At 34.1% G+C, this 21,390-nt stretch overlaps 1 protein-coding gene across 2 annotated transcripts in view; it reads right to left on the reverse strand.

Moving 5' to 3' along the window:
* NRPA2 (nuclear RNA polymerase A2) overlaps positions 1-21,390 on the reverse strand; it is a 294,138-nt gene that overhangs the window by 135,199 nt on the left and 137,549 nt on the right. For both annotated transcript variants that reach the window (XM_089830051.1, XM_089830050.1), the window contains exons 15-20: positions 16,092-16,219; positions 15,737-15,816; positions 14,905-15,146; positions 14,618-14,782; positions 12,512-12,679; positions 11,950-12,024 (exon numbers count right to left, since the gene is read on the reverse strand). In XM_089830051.1, the coding sequence (XP_089686177.1) occupies positions 11,950-12,024; positions 12,512-12,679; positions 14,618-14,782; positions 14,905-15,146; positions 15,737-15,816; positions 16,092-16,219 (858 nt within the window). The remainder of the gene's footprint in view (positions 1-11,949; positions 12,025-12,511; positions 12,680-14,617; positions 14,783-14,904; positions 15,147-15,736; positions 15,817-16,091; positions 16,220-21,390) is intronic.

Here is a 21,390-nt window from a genome sequence, read left to right on the forward strand (position 1 = left end):
CAAATAAAAAAATGTTCATAATGAATAATGTATGGTGTCGAAGGAAGTGTGACCAGTTGATAAGACCTAGAGTTGTTTCAGGCATAGAGTGTCTGTATGCAAAAGGTGAAGAGAGCACTGGAGCAAGCCTTTTGAAAGGGATGCTACACTTTTAGGCACTCAAAGTAGGTGTTGGTTGGACTTGAGGCTATCTTGATGGATGCATAAAGAGCTTGAGAGGAGTTGACCATCCAATTGGAGGCAGTAGAGCAACACTTGGCTTAGTGTACCCAGGAGTTGGAACCAGAGAAGGTGGCACGGGTAGCTATCAAGGTCAACTTGGCTAAGGAGACAATATTGTGTTAGCAAAGGCTACAAATGCAACGTGGTTCAGAGACCAGTTTGGTACAAGACAAATATGAAAGTGGTGCGACAGAAAAAGATCTATCTTGTTATAGTTAGCCACAGTTAATGTATTCCATTTTGTTAATCTATCTCGATAATTTTGTTATTGTCATCTAGAGAGGGCTTTACTTTTTTTGGGGGGGGATGACGTTGTTGGTAAATTCTATATTATAGTCAATGGGTAGAATAGTATACAAACGGGCACATGACGGTTGAGTCAACCCTTCGGCAAAGTATATGTACATCGTCTATTTTGTGTTATATCTTACTATACTACATCCGTTAAGTATCCTTTTACCTTGTACGGTAAACACTGTCCATACATATTTCCAATGCTATTCAGATATTTTATTTTGAATATATCTAATGCATTCATATATATATATATATATATATATATATATATATATGTATATATATATATATATATATATATGTATATATATATATATATTTCATTGAGACAAGTTCACATGTATTTGATATAATTATTGGCATGACTGAAGATGATGATCTTTGGTTATTCCATATGATTATCGGCTTGCCTGAATAATGCCAATCCGGATTTAGCATTGTCGATCATGCAAACTTTATGTGTGGGCAATGCACATTAATGAATCGGTGCTTATACATACCGATCACCATTAGAATTTGTTAAGTGCTAATTATCTATGAATAGATTCTGTGATGAATGGTCATGTCTCTAATTAGAGACATGCCCATTCACCCCCATACCTTCTCATATGATTTATATATTCAAAGGAACTCATTCTTGCTGATATAGAAATCAATTAATATAACGCAAAATCTGAATAACATAAAGTTTGGTGATTTGAAGCATTTCTTATTTCTCAATTTTCTGGGCATACATATGAAATGCCTGCAACATACCACATTTGATATATATATGTATGTATGTATGTAAGTATGTATGTATGTATGTATGATCAAGTCTGAAAGATTCAAGCATTCAGCCTGTAGATTTCTAAGAATGAAAATTCATACTAAATCTGATATAAACTTGGTAAAACTTTACATAGTATCAAATACAGTTAAGGAAAGATCCTATTAAGTTTAAGACATGAGATTTACAACTTGAATTACAGTCTCATATTATTCTTCTAAAATGTCAAACATGATTAGATTTGAAGACCATCCTGCAAGTGCTGACAACTTCACATCTTGGAAAATTCGAACAATGATGAGGCTAAAAGAGAACAAAATTGATTCTTTTGTGAAAGAAGAAAAAGAACAACCAAAAGATGATCCTGAGAAAACTCAATGGATTGAGAACAATGAGAACACCATAAAAATTACAGTGGATGCAGTCCGAGATTATATGGTACCTATAGTAGCGAAACATGAAACTGTGTATAGTATGTTCAAAGCTCTCGAAAATGCATTTGTAATAAATAATACTGCCTGAAGACGCCCTTAATAGACAAATGAATCACATTAGCATGAATATGGGAGAATCAATAAATGCATTTTTCATGAGAATCACAAGATTGAGAGATCAACTGTAATTAGTTGGATACGAAATTGATAATCAAGAGCTATCCCTAATAGCATTAGGATGATTACCAAATTCTTGGGAATCATTTGTACAAGGTATAAGTGCAAGACCTAAACTTCCAAAATTAGATTGGTTAACATCTGATTGTCTTTAAGAAGAGTCGAGACAAATTACTAAAGGAAAATAGAAGCTTATAGATGAAGACATTCATGTTCTTAACACCAATTCTCATAAGAAGGGCAAGAAAAAGAACTCTAAAAGAAAAAGAAATTTATATGGAAAGGGATCATCCAAACAGAAGTAAGACCTATCTAAAATCCAATGCTTCAGATGTGACCAATATGGACATTATGCATTAAATTGCCCTGATCAATCAAAACTGCAAGCCTCATTTGCCAAAGTTGATAAGCCAAACATTGACCAAGATCCTAAGAAATTTGCCTTCTACTCAGCATTGTCCAGTCAAGTGTCAAACGAATCCAACACTTGGATAATTGATAGTGAATCATTAAGGCACATCACCGGATACCAAGAGCATCTAGAGAACATGAAAGTAGAAACAAATAAGGATGTTACAATTAGGAATAATTCTACACAGTCTGTGAAAGGGATTGGGACTTGCACTATCAAATTGAAGTCAGGGAACTAATTCAACTCTCTAGAGTACTATAAGTACCAAGTATTAAAAGAAATCTAATATCTATGTCCGCTCTTGAAGATGATGGATATAGAGTTACATTCATGGAGGGTAAAGTACTAGCATGGTCAAAGAATTCAAATATAAAGAAGGCATGAGACAAGGACTATTATATGAAGTTTGCACTAAGTCAAACCAAGCTCTTATTCATGAGACCTCTGACTCAGATGAAATCTGACATCGAAGATTAGGCCATATCAACTTTCGTGCCCTAACCTCTATGGGGAGATTAGTAATTGGGTTATCTAAATTAAGTCAATCTCATAGCTAGTCTTGTAAAAGATGTGCCTTGGGGAAAAACATCAAAAGTTCATTCCCTAATAGTTTGAGTAAAACTAAGGATGTGTTAGAATTAGTCCACTCTAACTTATGTGGACCCATATCAATAGCACCCTTAGGAGGATTTTTGTACTATGTAATTTTTGTTGATGACTTCTCTAAGAAGACATGGATATACTTCCTTAAGTGCAAGAAATCAAAAGCGATCCTTGGAAAGTTTAAAGAATTCAACGCAATTACAAAAAACTCTTCAAGAAAGAAAATTAAAATTCTAAGAACAGATAATGGAAAAGAATACACTTATGAAATATTTAAAGAAAATTGTGCAAATGTTGGGATTAAGATGGAGTTCATAGTTCCCTATAACCCTCAATAAAATGGGGTCACTGAAAGGAAAAATAGGACTATTGTAGGAGCTGCTACGGCCATGACATATGATCAAAATTTGAAAATGTCATTTTGGGCTGAAGCATCTAATGCAGCAGTATACATTCAAAACAGATGCCCTCATTCACATTTGGACAACAAAATCCTGAAGAAGCCATTTCAGGTGTAAAACCAGATTAGCCATTTGAGAATATTTGGTTGCCCTATTTACATCCATGTACCTAATGAGAAAAGAACAAAATTAGAACCTACCGGAAGGAAAGGAATCCTTATTGGTTATAGTGAAACTAGAAAGGGTTACAAAGTGTACATACTTGGACAAAACAAATAGAACTCAATAGAGATCTCATTTTTGAAGAAGACATTACTTTCAAAAGAGAAACAAGTTCAAATGAAATAGGGTTTATGACACACCTGAAACCATAAAAGAGGTTCCCACTCTTGAGAATCAAAGGGAGAATCCAAAAGAGACTACAAGTGAATATAAGACTCCTCCTAAGATTCAACATGTGAATCTTAAAAATAATCCTTAAAAACCACTTTGGGCAAGGAAGATAATAGAGGAAGGAGATCAATTTGTAGCACGCAAAGGGACATTCAGAGAAAGCAGAAAACCTCGCAAATTAACATCAAATATAATTGACTCTAAACCTACTGATGTTTTTAAAGCTATCAAGCATCAAGTTTGGAAAGATGCTATGACAGAAGAATATCAATCAATTCTAAAGAATGATATTTGGGATATAGTTCCTAGACCAAAAGGGAAATTTGTTGTTTCATCCAAGTGGCTCGTCAAAGTTAAACATGTTGTAGATGGTAGCATTGAAAAACATAAAGCACACTTTGTAGCTAGAGGGTTCTTATAAAAGGAAGGATTTGATTATGAAGAAACTTTTGCACCAGTTGCTAGATATGCCTCAGATATAGCAATAATATCCATTGCAACTGACAAAGGTTTGAAAATCCATTAAATGGATGTGAAAACTGCATTTCTAAATGGAACCATTATGGAAGAAGTATATTTAGAGCAACCTGAAGGTTTTGTGATTCATGATGCAACTTCTTATGTTTGTAAATTGAAGAAAGCTCTATATGGACTTAAACAAGCTCCTTGAGCCTGGTATGAAAGAATTGATAAGTATCTACTGAGTCTTGGATTTTCCAAGAATGATGCTGATCCAAATCTGAATTTTGAAGTAACTAATAGTGATATGTTGATATTAATCCTTTATGGTGACGACCTTCAAGTTACAAGAGAAGACCACCTCATTGATCAGTGTAAGAAAGAATTGGCTTCTAAATTTGACATGAAGGATTTAGGTAGGCTTCATTACTTCCTTGGATTGGAAATCTGACTGTAATCAAGGACCATCTTCCTAAATCAAGCGAAGTACACTATTGATATTCTGAAAAGGTTTTGAATGTGAAATTGTTGACCTATGTCAACACCTATGAAAACCAATTTACATAACCTAAAAGAAGCAACAGTCAAGTCCAAACTTATAGATACTACCTTCTATAGATAGATAACTAGATCACTAATGTATCTTGTGAACACTTGATCAGATATATGTTATGTTGTGAATGCCTTGAGCCAATTTATGTATGAACCTCGAGAGATACATCTTATTGTTGTGAAGCATATAGTGAGGTACCTTAAGGGTACCATTCGTTACGGAGTTAAATATGAGAATACCAGTTTGGAACTCCATGGCTACTCTAATTCTGATTGAGCCAAAAGTGTGACAGACCAAAAAAACACATCAGGGTGTTGTTTTAGTTTGGGATCAGCTCTGATCTCATGGATTTGCAGAAAGCAATCTTCAATAGCTCAAAGTTCAACTGAAGCAGAATACATTGCAGCTGCAATGGGAGCAAAAGAAGCACTATGGCTTCAAAAACTGCCCGTGGGACTATTTGGTGAGCCTCAGAAACCTACCATCATTCACTATGACAATCAAAGTTAAATCAAATTATCCGTAACTCCGATATTTCATGATAGATCAAAGCATATAGAGATTCCTTACCAGTACATAAGAGACTTGGTAGAAAGGAAAGCAATCTAGTTGGAGTATATTAATACAAGTGATCAAACAGCTAACATTCTCACTAACCCTCTTCCCAGAGTGAAAGTTGATCACTTTATAAAGAAACTTGGTATGGTTGAAATGTTACTTTCTGAGATTGAGTCTCAAAATTTGTAAATTTGTATTAATTTAAATTAAGATGTTTAAAGTGTAAACTCTTTTCTCATATATGTGACTCTATGACTTATTGGCCTATCTTATGTACATTATTGAAAGGTGACGATCTTTTAATAATGAATTGTTAACTCTAACATTATAAAGTGATGACTTTATAATGATTAGATACTACCATCATGGATATCATGAGACTTGATATTCATGGACATGTCATGATAGTTAATTAAATATATTGATCAATGTTAAACTTCTAACATCGATACTCATACTAGTCTGAGTGTGTAGACCGCACATTAATCTTAATACAAATTCCTATAAAGGCAAAAAGAAGCACTTCAAGAAGAAAAAGGATAATCAAAAGAATGACAAACCTAAGAAAGATCTATCCAAAATTAAATTCTTCAGATGCGAAAAGTTTGGATACTACAGATCTAATTGCCCAGCGAATTCTAAACAGCAAGTGAACTATACAAACATTACTAAGGAAGAAGATAACTATGATCTTGATAATCGTGTCTTGTATTCGGCACTATCAAATGAAGTCTCAAGTAAAGCATGGGTGATTGATAGTGGATCATCTAGACATATTACAGGATACAATGAAGCACTAGACTCTATATCAGAAAAGGTTAATGGTGGTGACAATTCAGCACATTCCGTCAAAGGAATTGGAAATTGCACCTTGAAACTAAAGTCAAGTAATTCTCTTCTTCTCAAAGGAGTACTCTATGTACCAGGAAAAAAAAGGAACCTAATCTTAGTTACAGCACTTCAAGATGATTGAAATAATGTTGCATTCGTGGACTGTAAAGTCATAACCTAGGCTAAGAACTCCTCAATTAAGAAAGCGAAATTAAATGGTCAAAGGAAAGGGCATTTGTATGAATTAAATTCAGAACCTAGTTGACCTATTCAAGCCTTAATTCATGAAGCTACAGATATAAATGAAATATGACACAGAAGGTTGGGACATCTAAATTTCAAAACTTTATCAACTATGGAGAAGATGGTTACTGGTTTACCTAAACTGAATAAAGACCCCTCAAGCATATGCAAAGGATGTGCTCTGGGTAAAAACACCAAAAGTTCGTCTCATGATAGCTAGAAAAACTAACAATGTTTTGGAATCAATCCACTCAGATTTATGGGGACCTATGTTTGTTCCTTCTCTTGGAGGATTCTGGTACTATATACATTTTATAGATGACTTCTCTAGGAAAACTTGGATTTACTTTTTAAAATGCAAACAATTAGAAGAAAACCTAAAGAGATTTAAAGAATTTAAAACCTTAACTGAAAACTTATCAGGACATAAAATTAAAACAATTAGAACTGATAATGGAGGGGAATGCACCTCAAATTTGTTTAAAAGGTTTTGTAAAGAAATAGGAACTAAGAGGGAGTATACCGTTCCTTATAACCCGCAACAAAACGAGGTAGCAGAAAGAAAGAATAGAATATTATCTTTGGGCAGAAGCCTCTTGTATAGTTGTCTATATTCAAAACAGAAGTCCTCACTCCTACCTTAGAGATAAGACTCTTTAAGAAGTTTTTACTAAAGTAAAACTCAATATAAGTCATCTTAGGATTTTTGGATGCCCAATATATATACATGTTCCAAAAGAAAAGAGTCCTAAGTCAGAACCCTACAAGAGGAAAGGTATTTTTGTAGGGTATAGTCAAACATCTAAAGCATATAGGATTTTCATACCTGGTCAGAAAAATATTGAACTATGTAGGGATGTAATTTTTGAAGAAGATTTAGCATTCAAAAGAGTCCTAAGTTCTGAAGAACCTTCTCCATTAACTAATTCTAAACGAAATACTAAATCTGAGTCTCAAAGGGAGAACAATGAAAAAATTGAAGATGAAATTCAAAATCTTAATCTTGAAGAAACTCAAAATTCTAAGAAAAAACCACCTTGGGCCATTAAGATAGTAGAGGAAGCACAAGACTTTGCTGCACCATTCAGAACAATTAGAGAAAGCAAAAGGCCTAAAAGATTTTCTAGTTATATAGAAAACATGAATGATTTGTGTAAATTAAAACCAACCAATGTTTTAGATGCTATTAAACATACAACTTGGGAAGATACTATAACAGAAGAATACCAATCCATTATGAAGAATGATGTTTGGGAAATTGTTCCAAGACCTGAAGGAAAATCTGTAGTTTCTTCCAAGTGGATATTTAAAATAAAGCATGCTGCTGACGGTAGCATTGAAAAATATAAAGTCAGATTTGTAGCTAGGGGATTCTCTCAGAAAGAAGGGATTGATTATGAAGAAACCTTTGCTCCTATTGCTAGATACACCTCTGCAAGAGAAGTCCTAGCTATTGCAGCATCGAAGGGATGGAAAGTACATCAAATGGATGTAAAAACAGCATTCTTGAATGGAAAGATTACAAAAGAGGTATATTTGAAGCCACCTGAAGAATTTGAAACTCATGATCCTAAAGTTTTTGTTTGCAGGCTCAAAAAAGCTCTCTATGGGCTTAAATAAGCTCCAAGGGCTTCGTATGAAAGAATTGATAAGTATCTCACCAGCTTGGGATTCTCCAAAAATGAAGCCTATCCAAATCTATATTATAAAAGGGATAAAGATGATATGATAATTTTGATAGTGTATGGTAATTAGAGAATTCGAGATGAAAGATTTGGGACTCCTTCATTACTTCCTAGGACTGGAAGTAAGGCAGAATTCTGACAGCATTATACTTAATCAAAGGAAGTATACATTAGATACTTTGAAGAGATTTGGAATGTGGAATTGTAAGTCTATGTCTTCTCCAAAGGAGACTAATTTACATAAACTTAAAGAAGCGGCAGCAAAATCACCTTCCATAGATTCTACTCTCTACAGACAAATGATTAGGTCCCTTATGTACTTGGTAAATACATGACCTGATATTTGCTATGCTGTTAACGCCTTTAGTTAGTTTATGTGTGACCCAAAGGAGATTCACCTAGTTGCAATCAAACACATTATGAGATACTTACAAGGCACTCTTAACCTTGGGCTCAAATATGAGAAAGTTGACTTGGATTTAAATGGATTCGCAGACTCAGATTGGGGTGGAAGTGTTAAGGATAGAAAAAATACTTTCAGATGTTGTTTCAGTCTAGGATCAGCAATGATATCATGGATATTAAGAAAACAGTCTTCAGTAGCACAAAGTTCCATAGAAGCTGAATACATTGTAGCAACAATGGCCTCTCAAGAAGCAGTTTGGCTTAGGAAGTTACTTGTGGGACTATTTGGTCAAGCCATGAATCCTACAATTATTCATTGTGATAATCAGAGTTCCATCAAGCTTTTTGTTAATCCATTTTTTCATGACAGATCCAAGCATATTGAAATTTCTTACCATTATGTACGAGATATCGTAGAAAGGAATACTGTAAAATTAGAATACATTTGTACTACATATCAAACAGCAAATATTCTTACCAAACCTCTCTCTCAAGTGAAGATAGATCACTTAGGGAAAAGACCTAGTATGATTGAATTATAAAATTTTGTATTCTTTAAATTATTAATAAAATAATTTTATTGTCAAGCTACTGACTGTTATGGGCTCCACCATCTGTATTCATTATTTAAGAGGTGACAATCTCTAAGATAAAGAATACTTATACAAAAGACATTATGAGAGATGACGATTTCTTAGATAATGTTTTGAATAGTAAAGAACTACTATTAGATCTAAATGAGTTCAAGATCATTTGTGACATAGACATTTCTATGCCTATTAATCACAACTTGGATAAAGGAAGAATTTATTCTTTAGACTATCCTATGTTTTGGTAGATCTTAAACTCAGGATCAGGTTGTGATATAGGATGCCAGTACCTATGAGTCACAACCTGGATAAATGAAAAATTTAATCATTCTTCAGATTTTATCGTGTGTGTGTTGCATTACATGCAACACTAGAATCACTAGTATGAGTGATAAGTCATATCATAAGATTGCTATATGACATAGTATCATGTGTTCCATGATACCACTTTCTCATAAGATTTAGATAGATATAGAGTATCAATCTATGCTTATTCATCGTAATTGATGATGCTAGATATGTTATCTCTCAATATGATTATCAAGTTAAGAGGGAGTGTTAAACTTCTAACATTGATACTCATACTGGTATGAGTGTGCAAACCACACATTAATTTTTTCTCTTAGAATACCATTCTAAAAGGCATTTAATTACATTACACTTGGCTATAGAATGGGCAGCGATCCTTGGCAATGACTTTGTTATGCACTAACTATAACTATTTTGTTATATTATGTTAGTTAAATCATTTGTCATCTCCTTTGAGCACCAATTTCTAGAAGGTAGTGTGGGCCGACCTAGAGAGGGTCATGTCCCTTTAAGGGACATGCCCTTTGGTCATGGTATAAGAGGTGGGTGTGATTGAAGTTTAAGCACACACAACACATTGAAGTCTGCTCCTTAATCAATACTGCCCTAAGACGAACTGTAGAAATTATAAGCATTTCCAGAATTATATTATTTCATTCAAACAAGACTGTTTATTGAAGATTATCTACAGCAGACCAAGAAAGGTCAATCTAAGTTTGGTTCACTTCAGAATTTGCGGAAACCTTTACAATAGATATCATGAGACTTGATATCAATTGAAAATCATTATGCTCCCTTATCATGGTAGATATTATGAGACGTAATACCTATGGATATACCATGATCTGTTATGGTAGACATCATTAGACTTTATTTCAGTACACATACAATAACTTAGATATACACATAAGAAGAATATCATGTGACTTGATGTTCTTAAGCATATTATATCTTTTCATGTCACGAGATAGGTGATATCACTCTTCCATATAAAATGAACTTATTGAAATATATATTTTGTCTTCCCTGACTAAGAGAGAGTGTTAAAGTATATAGCTTTGATCACACCAATACTACAACAAATCTGAACTATATATATATATATAACCATGATCTGTTATGGTAGACATCATGAGACTTTATTTCAGTACATATACAATAACTTAGATATACATATAAGAAGAATATCATGTGACTTGATGTTCTTAAGCATATTATATCTTTTCATGTCACGAGATAGGTGATACAACTCTTCCATATAAAATAAACTTATTGAAATATATATTTTGTCTTAGGAAACCCTCTTATATATAAGATTTCACGTTTTCCACAACCCTTATTCTCCTACCATTGCCCAGTATAATGTACTTCTACCTAAATCTACTAGCTTCAATCTGCTATGAGTGACCAAGGAATGCCACTCCTAGTCCACAAAAATGAATTGATGCTCTAGTGTGACTGGCTCAGAAACAGCTGCACTACAGCAAAGTCTGTTCATAGTTCCTAGCAACGTGCAAGAAGCAGAGGTTAATATGGCAGACATGATGGGCTCTGATCCTCACAATGGATCCTGGCACAATCACTTAATCTAGCTTGAGCAAAGCCCAGTCATAATTCTGTAATCCAAGACGTGCCTAGATCACAACCTTCCCCTCAAGGAAAAAACATGGCTTGTGTCCTGGATACAACCTCCCTTTGATGTGGCAGCAAGAAAACCAATGTGTCATTATTGTCAGTATAAATGCACCATGGCCACACTTTCAGATGGAGAGACAAATGGTAGAAACCACAGCTTGGCTATTTGAGGAAGAACCACCCTAGCACTAGACCATAAAAAATTGGAGTCTTCCCCTATAACTCACAATTATCACATACAAGTTACAATAGAATTACTGCAATTTGTTTAATGTCTTTTGCAACTCATTAGCGGGAAGATTGGCACAAAAATACCACAATTCTTCAAGATTTATCCCTTTGCATTTCAATTCAACCTAGTATTTCCGCCTTTGAACAAGGGATGCCATCACAATCCCTGAGACTTGGGGCTTTCATCGTGGGTGCACATCCCAATGGACAGAATTTTTTCTCTCAATCACAATAAATTTTTGGAAGTTCCCTTCATCATAATTATATTTTAAAAATACTTTTTAAGTTTACAATACGCTTCCTATGAGTTCCCAACACATTTCAGTATAATTTCTAAGGACCCCATAGTTGCTAACATTTTTAACTTTCTTTCTTGACAACTCCCACTTCCTATGGTTTCCAGAAGTCTACACCAAAATTTCCCACCAATGCTTAACATAGTTCCTTCTTCTTCCTAAAATCACTTCTTGACAGTTTCCAAACACGTGGTTCAGATTCTTGATGATTAAGTTAAACCAATTAAACAGTTTTTTATTATTTTACGATAAATAGTAGGGTAAGTACTAAACACAGTTATTTCTCTCACCACTTACTGCATTAATGACATCAATTCAGTTGTCTGCCACATTTTATAATGAATTTAAGATCCAAGCATGAAGAAGTCGTCAGGTGATCTCTCATGGCATTTCCTTCAGAAAAAAACAATTTAATACAAAAAGGAAAAACTGAAATGAGTTCTTACTTGCAAACGATAGAGTTTGTTGTCACTACGGAACTGTATAGATTGCGAAGGGAATCCCATGGTTTGCTTTGCCATCTGTAACATTTGAGCATTTCAAAGGTTTGAGTTCCCAAAAACAGCGGCTAGATGCAGGGTATGATATTAGGACCACATGTCAAATGAAGTGTTGATTCCACTTTAATTAAGTCAACCACTATATAGCAATAGAGGCAATACCAAAGAGAGAGTAGCATCACAAAAATAAATAAAAAAGCATTTAGGCTTATACCAGTAACATGGATAAAGTGACACAAGTATTATCACATGTGCACAAGCACATCATAACAAGGCCTTATAACTTAACTAGAGGTATGACTCAACAATGTACAATGTAAATTAATAAAACTAGAACCAATACACTGCTATTAAAGGGAAAAGAGAAAATATGGATTTCTTTAACAAAAAGCTCATCTATTTTCCTAGTGAATGAATCAGAAATATATATCACAATTAAGTCACAAATAGAAAATTTGTTGCTGTTAAATTGTTAAATACAAGCAAAGAATATGGGGAAAAAAAAAACCTGGCACTGATACATGTTACGTGGACTCTGATTGTGATCAGACCATGGGGTAAGACTAGCAACAACACTTAGCATTGCTGTAGGGTGTATTTCTTGGTGAGTTGCTGGAGGATCATCTTCTCTTCTTCCTCCGTCTCCACCATCAATACATTTTATTTCCATATACACCTGTCATAATCAAAACCATAAAGCATATCTATTCATTGTTTCTATTTGCCAATGAAACTAAGTAAAACCCTAATAATTAACAATAACATCAAAGAGCAACTAAAAGTTGTGAACCAAATATTTGTTTTACAAGAGAACCCTAAGATTTATGCATCTATTGTTTTATACTATGATACTTGCACATGTACAAGTGTATTCCGGCTGTCCAATGTACATTTTTATCATGCTAAAAATATAAAACCTGATGGAAATTTTAAAAAAACTGCTGCTTCTTAACCATTTAAGTAAACAAATTAATCTATTTACTCACATTCGTTTGCATGGTAACCAGACATATCCACTATGACTTCACAATCATCTTTAGAAATGCATCATTGAGGAGAAAAAAAAACATAATAACAAACTCATTCCCATCTTATAAACTTATACGGAGACATCTCATGTAACGTCCCCAATTTAGCAAGGTCCAGAAGCATGGGTATGTCAGTTCATTATGGAGACCCTCATGTGCTGGAAGTATGATTTCAGGGTCTCTGAGGTAGACTTGCTACTTTTAGTAAGTCTAATTTGAATTTTTGAGGTGGTTTCTATATTTAAAAGTGCAGTGAAGGTACTGGCGGTTGATCTTCATTAGTAGTGGATTCAGCATATTCAGGGATTTTATACAATAAGTTATTGATTAGGCTTTCAATTAGTAAGAGACTTTATCTTATTTCATGTTATAAAATGAAAGTGTAGTTGTGAAGCCTCTTAAGTGAAAAGTGTCTACATGAAGCTATGTGCTTGAAAGTTGTTTATTTAAAAGAATTAGTTGGAAGTTTCTAATTGAATGGTGTATTGATAAAGCTAACTTAATGAAAGGTGTATTGGTGAAGGCAAATTGCATTATAAACGAAGGCTTCAAGAAGGAAATAGATCGTGCAATTGACTATTTCTTTTTATGTATCTCTTGTGAGGGTTTGTGTGGTGTTTGGTGAATTCAATCCATTGCGGATGTATAATGGATTCAATCTGAGTTTGCTGGGGTTTGGATTTGGTGCTTTCGCAACTGTGTTTCCTGTAGCTGAGAAGCAAATTTTTTGCTGAAGAATTTGTGAGTTTGAGAACTCTGATTAGGCTGTTAATTTTGGAGTTGAATTTGTGGAGAAATAGCTACAGCATCTGAATGTTATTTCTGTGATTAGAGGTTTATTAAATTGCTTCAGATTTAGGCGACCACCTCTTCTGGCATTCATACATTGGTGAAATCCTAATTCAGAATCCACCTCTCATGCGCCTGTATTGGGTAGCTACATGTGAATGGGTTTGTATAAACCCCTCTATCAAAAATCATTTACAAAATTCAAGAGCACAAAATACTACCTACGGGCACCAAACAACACCATTCATCTATCAACAAATCACATTAATCTCCAATGGGAGGACATCTGAATGGGGAAGAATGAAAGAAGAGGATTTAGGCTAGGAACATCCTTGAAAACACGCTCAAATTATTTGCGTCATCGAACTGGGAGATACTGTGCCTTTGTGCCCAAGAAAGCTATAGGGTCTTGGGTAGATTGGCCCATTGTTAATTGTGGCATAACTGAATGTTATTTCTTCAAATTGTAATATATAGAAGCAGACCTCTCACATACATTTACAAATCAAAATAGAAACTCTAGATATGATTAAAATAAGCTGTTTACGATAAGATCATACTTTTAATACAGATAGGAATCATTAAAAAAGTCGTTTTTCCTTTTACAGTGTAAAGCAACCAGCATGAAAATTACCTCCATAGTAAACCTACGCATTAAAGTAAAAAAAGATTGCACTTAAGGAAATCAATAGTTACAAAGAGAATGTGATAACACAGTATATTATTGGCATGGTTGTCACAATCAATATTTGGAATCAATTAGCTTAAGACTAGAGAAAAACAATGGAACCACATGCCTGCTCAAATGGACCAATAAGTTCTATGTCGGGCTGGCCATTGCTGGCATTCAAAAGATTCTTCACTGGCCGAATAAATCTTGCAGATGTGGTGAAAAGATATAGTCCAGGATATGCACCAGAAAATGTACATGGAACATATCCCACCTCAAGATCTTCTGGAACCTGGAGTATGTAAAACTGACAATGTAAAAAAGCACGTTCAATCTGAATGAAACCTACAGAAATACCATCAACTACCAGCATGCAAATTTCTAGCATTACAATCAACGGCAAGGAAAACTTACCCCAGATGTCTTCAAAAGCTTCAAACTCCGCAGGTGGTTAACAGCGCCTTCAATTGTTGTCAAATTAAGATATCCAATGACCCGACCATCAAAGAGAACACTCAAAATTTCTGGAGGACCACCACGTTCTAGTCTTGGCAGCACAGGGATCATACCATAGTCTATCAAGACAGTCATGATCGATTTCCGTATTTTTATATAATCTTTGTACTTCAGTTCTGAATCAGTATCTGTTGTGATTCCTGCAATTGTGTCATTGATTCAAATAAAGTTCATGCTTGACCATATGGCATATCATGGAGATGAAGGAATGCAGGAACATAAAAGGAATGGGGACAGGTTGTGAGAACAGGAGACTAAGAGGTAGGTACAATTGCATGAAACATAGATCCAAGCAAGCGTATGACTTGAGGTCAGTGACTTGCTTCCCTATAATGATATATGCTCTAGAAAATTCTACTCCGATATAATTTTACACACACACACACACACAGAGATATATACAGATATATATATATATATATATATATATATATAGAGAGAGAGAGAGAGAGAGATGTTTTTCAAGAAAATATACAGCAACTGTATAACTGTCACAACAAGTGTTGAATTATAGTTATATAATCCAAAAAACTATTACTTTGTCTTTGGAAATCTATTGTCCATGTACACTAGTAGAAACAGGGAAAATTGGAAACAGCATATCATCCAACATCACATCAAGCCAAAAATGGTACCAATGACATGGATCAAAATGTGTTCAACCTAAACCCCGTAGCATTGACAATAAATATTGAAATGCAAAACTACTAAGCACCTACAAAGTACTTACTACACGTAGCTGTCAAATGATTTAGAAGTCCACATGGAGATCCATCTGGTGTGTGCACAGGACACATAAAGCCCCACGACCTGCAACATTAAAATAATAAAGATGGTCCCAGAAACAAATCATCGTGATATTATTCTATTATATTTTAACATAAGATACATAGAAACATGAAATTTCCACAGTCCATTAAATTCTACTTAGTTTCGGGATTTGACTGTGTTTTTCTATATGTTCAATATTTTAGATCAAAGTGTATGGTGCACCATCAGGGAATGAAACTGAAAGCATTATATTACTTAAATACGTTAATTACTCATTTATGGCCAGCATCTTGTACCAAAATTTTAGAACTTACTCTGGAAGCAGCTTGCGCACTGTAGTGGTTCGCATTTGTGCAAAGTATGCTCCTCTGTGAACAGATCGGAAATGTGAAAGAAAACGGAAAAAGTTGAGCTTCTCTGCAATGACAGTCAGTCCAGAACTCTGTTGCATTCAAAGATTATCAATTAATAGAAACATTAAACTTTTAAATTTGTGTTTCTTGATAACATCATGCATATGTGTTGTAGATGCTACATGCACATGTGTACAAACACATGCATAAAGTAAAAATATATTGTATGCATACTAAATATGTATGTTACATCACTAATCACTGTATGTATAAATGTAAGTATCCAAACAAAAATCACAAATACAAAAAGGATTATAAGATATTTGGATTCTTCCAGAAATTAAAACCTAATAAATATTGATAATGATATTGAAAATGACATGGAAGGTTTGATGGTGTATCAGCATTCAACAGGGGAGCACCCGACTGGAGAGCATCTTTGATTGCATAGTAATCAATCCAGTGTGTCTTGTTGAAGACAACAACCCATGAATAAGAACAAAGGAGTTCCTGGTCAGAATTAGGGCGCGAACTATTAAATGGGATTTTTCAGTATCAACTCATCCTAATGAATCAGCCAATAATATTGAGTAACAATGATATTCAATTTAAATGAATGGAGTACAGGACTTGGGATGATCAAATGGGGTAATTTACTATGGAGGAGACTTTAGCGATTATGAGAAAAGGTAACTGGGTAACTGGTCAGCACTTGCACCCAGTCAGAAATATACATATACACTCAGTACAATCAGTAATTAATAGAAGATATATATAGATGGCAAGCATCCCAGATGAGCCTTCTTCCTAAGCGCAACCTATTCATGCCCACAAATTGCAGCAATGTCATTGAACTGATGTACATAACTGTGATATCTGAAAACTTGTTTGGCGGGAGTGTCTTGTTTTGTCTACAGGAATCAGATCGGCAGGGACCCGCAGTCAGAAAATAAAGTCAGGATTGGGTTGTCATCCAAATTGGATATCACATCCATAGCACACTCAAATGGCAGAGATCTTATACAACCAAGTCGCTGAATACAAATCTTGGCACTAGTTGGAGACTGGTGGAGATCTTATACTACCAAGTCGCTGAACACGAATCTTGGCACTAGTTGGAAACTGGCTCGTTTCTTTTTTTATCTACCACAAATTCCTCATTTGGAAATAGAAATAAGTAAAAGAAAGAATGAACATGGAGCATATATATATTGTCTGTCACTATCATACTTTACCAATACTTTATCAGATTGGCAACGACATGATATACATACTCAATAAACACTAGATCAGATTGGTGACCAAAATATTTCAAAGATGTGTATTATGTGTTGGGTGCAATGCTATCAAGGAACCGTTATACTTGACCATTGATCCATTGAGGGAGTCAAGTACATAAACTGTCAAAGATCAAACTCAGCGAGCAAGAGAGATATCTACAGTCAGTGGCATTTAAGGATTGACTCAGCTTGCTAAGAATTTCGGGTTAGCTTGATATATGGATTTGAGAAGGAAATCAAAGATAGATATCATCAAATCAACAAACTAGATACTCTAATCTCTAATACTCAAGTTTAAATTTTGAATTGAGATTATAATTGGTTTGTAATAAGCATGGAATGATGACTGCTTGTTTCTTGGTGGAGTTACAAGTAGAGGTCTTGAGAAATAGTTTGAAATAAATTGGAAACTAACTCTACTATTTCCAGTGGCTCTTCTAAGGAGGTTGCATGGGTACTCGTACCCACACCCCTAGTACTCGTACCCACGTACCCAAGTACCGGGTACACGTATCCCACGTACCGGGTACTCGGTGGAGAGTATCATAGCTAAGGACCTTGATTAAGATTCTGATTTTTTTTTTTGGTTTTCTGTTTTTGTATTAGCTGCTTGTTTATCAAACTTAATTCAATACCAAATCAGTTTGAAACTTTGATACTCATTAACAATAAACTTTATCACTGTTCAAGTTAAAAGTTTATCATTTGCAATATGTCATTGTCATATGGTTTAGGATCTTCTTGTTCATGTTTAAAGTCTGCCTTCTTTGTTATGCATCTAAGCATTTCTCATGTATTATTATTTCAAACATATAGCAAATCTGAAACTGAAAACAGTACATTACATTTGCAAACTTTATCACTGTTCTTGTTTTGAAAAACCATTATCATGACTCATAAAATCAGATTTTTTATAAATATAAAAAATGTAATTTTTAAGTAAGTTTGACATACCCAAGTACCTCCGTCCCCAATTATGAAAAATACTTTAAACATTTAGCAATAGCATATATATATATATATATATTTGACTTATGGCTTATATTTTCAAATTTCTTGTTTTGAATGCTCAATGTCATGACTCATGACAGATATTTTGATTTTTATATTTTCTATAAAATATTAATTATATAGAAAAAATTAGGCTTACACACGTACCCCCGTCCCCTATTTTGAAAAATATGCGTACCCGTACCCGCTCCCGTACCCGTTCCCGTTCCCGTACCCACGTACCCATGCAACCTTGGTTATAAGTAGTTTGTCAACATTTCAAAAATGTGACGTGATGAACAATACATATTACACATTCTTCTCTGCAATCAGAGCCAGCAAATAATTTGGCATAGAATGTATTGAAGAAGTGGTGTTTGCCATAAAATTGTCAAGTACTCTATTCTTAAAGTTTTTTTTCCTCCTGAAAAGTTTTATGCATGAGTTACTTCTCTGCACGAAGTGATTCATACTTACCCATCATTGGCTGCTATGGTAAAATTGTATGTTGTGAAGGGCCTAAAGATGTTTATATACACATTTTGGTAGAATCCCAAGAACATACTGTGAAAGTGCTGGAAATATTAATCAAGCTTTAATATTTGGAGCATCTGGCTTATACGACTAAGTGCAACATTCCAACTATCCATCTTCCTCTATAGTTGGATTGTGACAAGGTACCTCAAAAAGATGGTTGAAGCCAAAATTTAGTATCACATTTTTGTTCATAAGCACTCACATTGGATATGTAAATCGGAGAAAATGATAATGATAGGGAGGTGAACCAATGTTCCATTCCCATTATTTGATAAATGCTTATATGGAGGCATTTTCTGATTTAATGCATATGGACCTCCGTTGGAGCAACTTTTATCAAAGATACAGATGTGCAAATAAGTACTTATTGTGCTCGAGTATTACATTTATCTACTTAGTGTAGTCTCATTCTTATTTGTATTTCTATACTGTTGAAATTTTGGATTGCTACAAATGTATTAACACTGCCATAATATATGGTGTGTTTTTGAAATACAACTTCCTCTCACATTTATATTAAGCATAGGACATGAATAGACATGTCCCTTTATGAGACATGTCTATTTGATAATCAAATACTTAATATTAATCATAATATATTCATATATATATATATATATATATATATATATATATATATATATATATATATATATATATATATATATATATATATATATATATATATAATATTAAATAATAATAAACTTACACATATAAATTATATCTAAAATATGATGAACACAAATATATAAAGGATAAAGGCATCCGAATTGATAAAACTTCAAAACTCCCTCTTAGTCAAGAAGGATAAAAACATTTTGATAATCACAGGTAAAGGCCAATCAATATTTTAAATAATCCAAAAATGATCAAAAATTGTCATCTAAGCTCTTAGTTATTAAAATACCTAGTATGCATTTATACAAACAACCCAAAGATAATCAACATAATGACATCTAAGCTCTTAGTTGTTAGTCTCACAAAATGCATACTTACCTCATACCCAATATGCATCCATACAAACAACTCAAAGACAGTCAAGTTAATGACATCTAAGCACTCAGTTGTAAGTCTCACAAGATGCATATTCTCATGATTTAAGTACAACGCTTACTCAAAATGTATAACATGGAGTTTAGCCAACTAAAGTTGTCACACATCAACACTCCCTCTTAGCTAGGGAGGATAAACACAAGACATATATTACACCATTGGTAATATTGGGAATGACAAGTTTTAAGGATCTCTTTGATCAAAAGATATCCATCATTATGATATCACATTTGATATCATGAGTATCTGTCTCCCAGAATACATGATATTCACCAATTACTCAAATCTGTGATATCACATCTGATATCAAGAGTATTGGCCTCTCAGAATATCAATGATATTCACCAAGTACTCAAATTAAGGTTTGATAAAACATGATACAAGTTATTGTAAGATTGTCAACTTACAATAACTTTTGCAAATACAAGTAACATCATTTGGAAGTCATCACCTCCTCATGATGTACACAAGGGGTAGGCCCATTAAAATCACAGTCACAAGGTATATTCATGATTCACAATCCTCTTGACTGGTACAATTTACTGATCACTTGGAGAATCCAGCTCAACATGGTTTACTCCCTCTAGATCACCAAAGGTTGAATCATATCCTCTATCCGTTGCGTCTCTTTCAAGGTTGTCTCTCATGAAATGTCAAGTTCCCTTTGAAAATCAATCTTCAAAGCTTCTTGCCTTAGACAAAGTGTCAGACTCCCTCTAAATCTAATATCAATCCTTCAATTTCCTGCAATAACATTCTCGGAGGAAAAGATCAAACGCAAATAGCTCTTATAGTACATGCATGGAGATAGTTAAGAGGTTGACTATAATATGCAAAAAATAATATTCAAGAGGTAATAATCAACGATACTTATCTCAAGATCTTAGAGCAAATGCTCATGAACATCCATCTTGATGTGACTAATTCTTTCTTCTTTGAGTATTAGTCTTCATTTAAGCTCTACTTTGGTCTTTCATAATAAAGGTACATATATCCATTTAGTTAATCGATAGAAATTGATATTCCAAGTTCTGTTCAAGAAAGAGAGACCCATAGATGATTTAAATGGCTTCTCAAAACTTCAATGTCTTCTCATCTGAATCTCATAGGCTTGGGAAGATCTTGGTACGAGCATTCGTGCTTAATTTTCCTCATACAACTTCCAAGAGATTGACACCATAAGTAGTAATCACATAACTTAGAGTTTGACAATTTAGAACTCAAGATTACATGCAGTTCAGCAGCCAACAACTTGCCCTCAACACCTTGACTATGGAAATCCTCGTGTTGATGTTTAACTTCCTACCTTCGGTGGATGTAGCATATCAAAATTGGACATGTAAATCAAGCAATGGAAAGATTTGTAATCATATAGTTAGTCTAACAATAATCCAATA

The sequence above is a fragment of the Cupressus sempervirens genome, chromosome 5 (genome assembly GCF_028749045.1).
Source record: "Cupressus sempervirens isolate cs-2001-9-10 chromosome 5, ASM2874904v1, whole genome shotgun sequence".
In the NCBI taxonomy this organism is placed as follows: domain Eukaryota; kingdom Viridiplantae; phylum Streptophyta; class Pinopsida; order Cupressales; family Cupressaceae; genus Cupressus; species Cupressus sempervirens.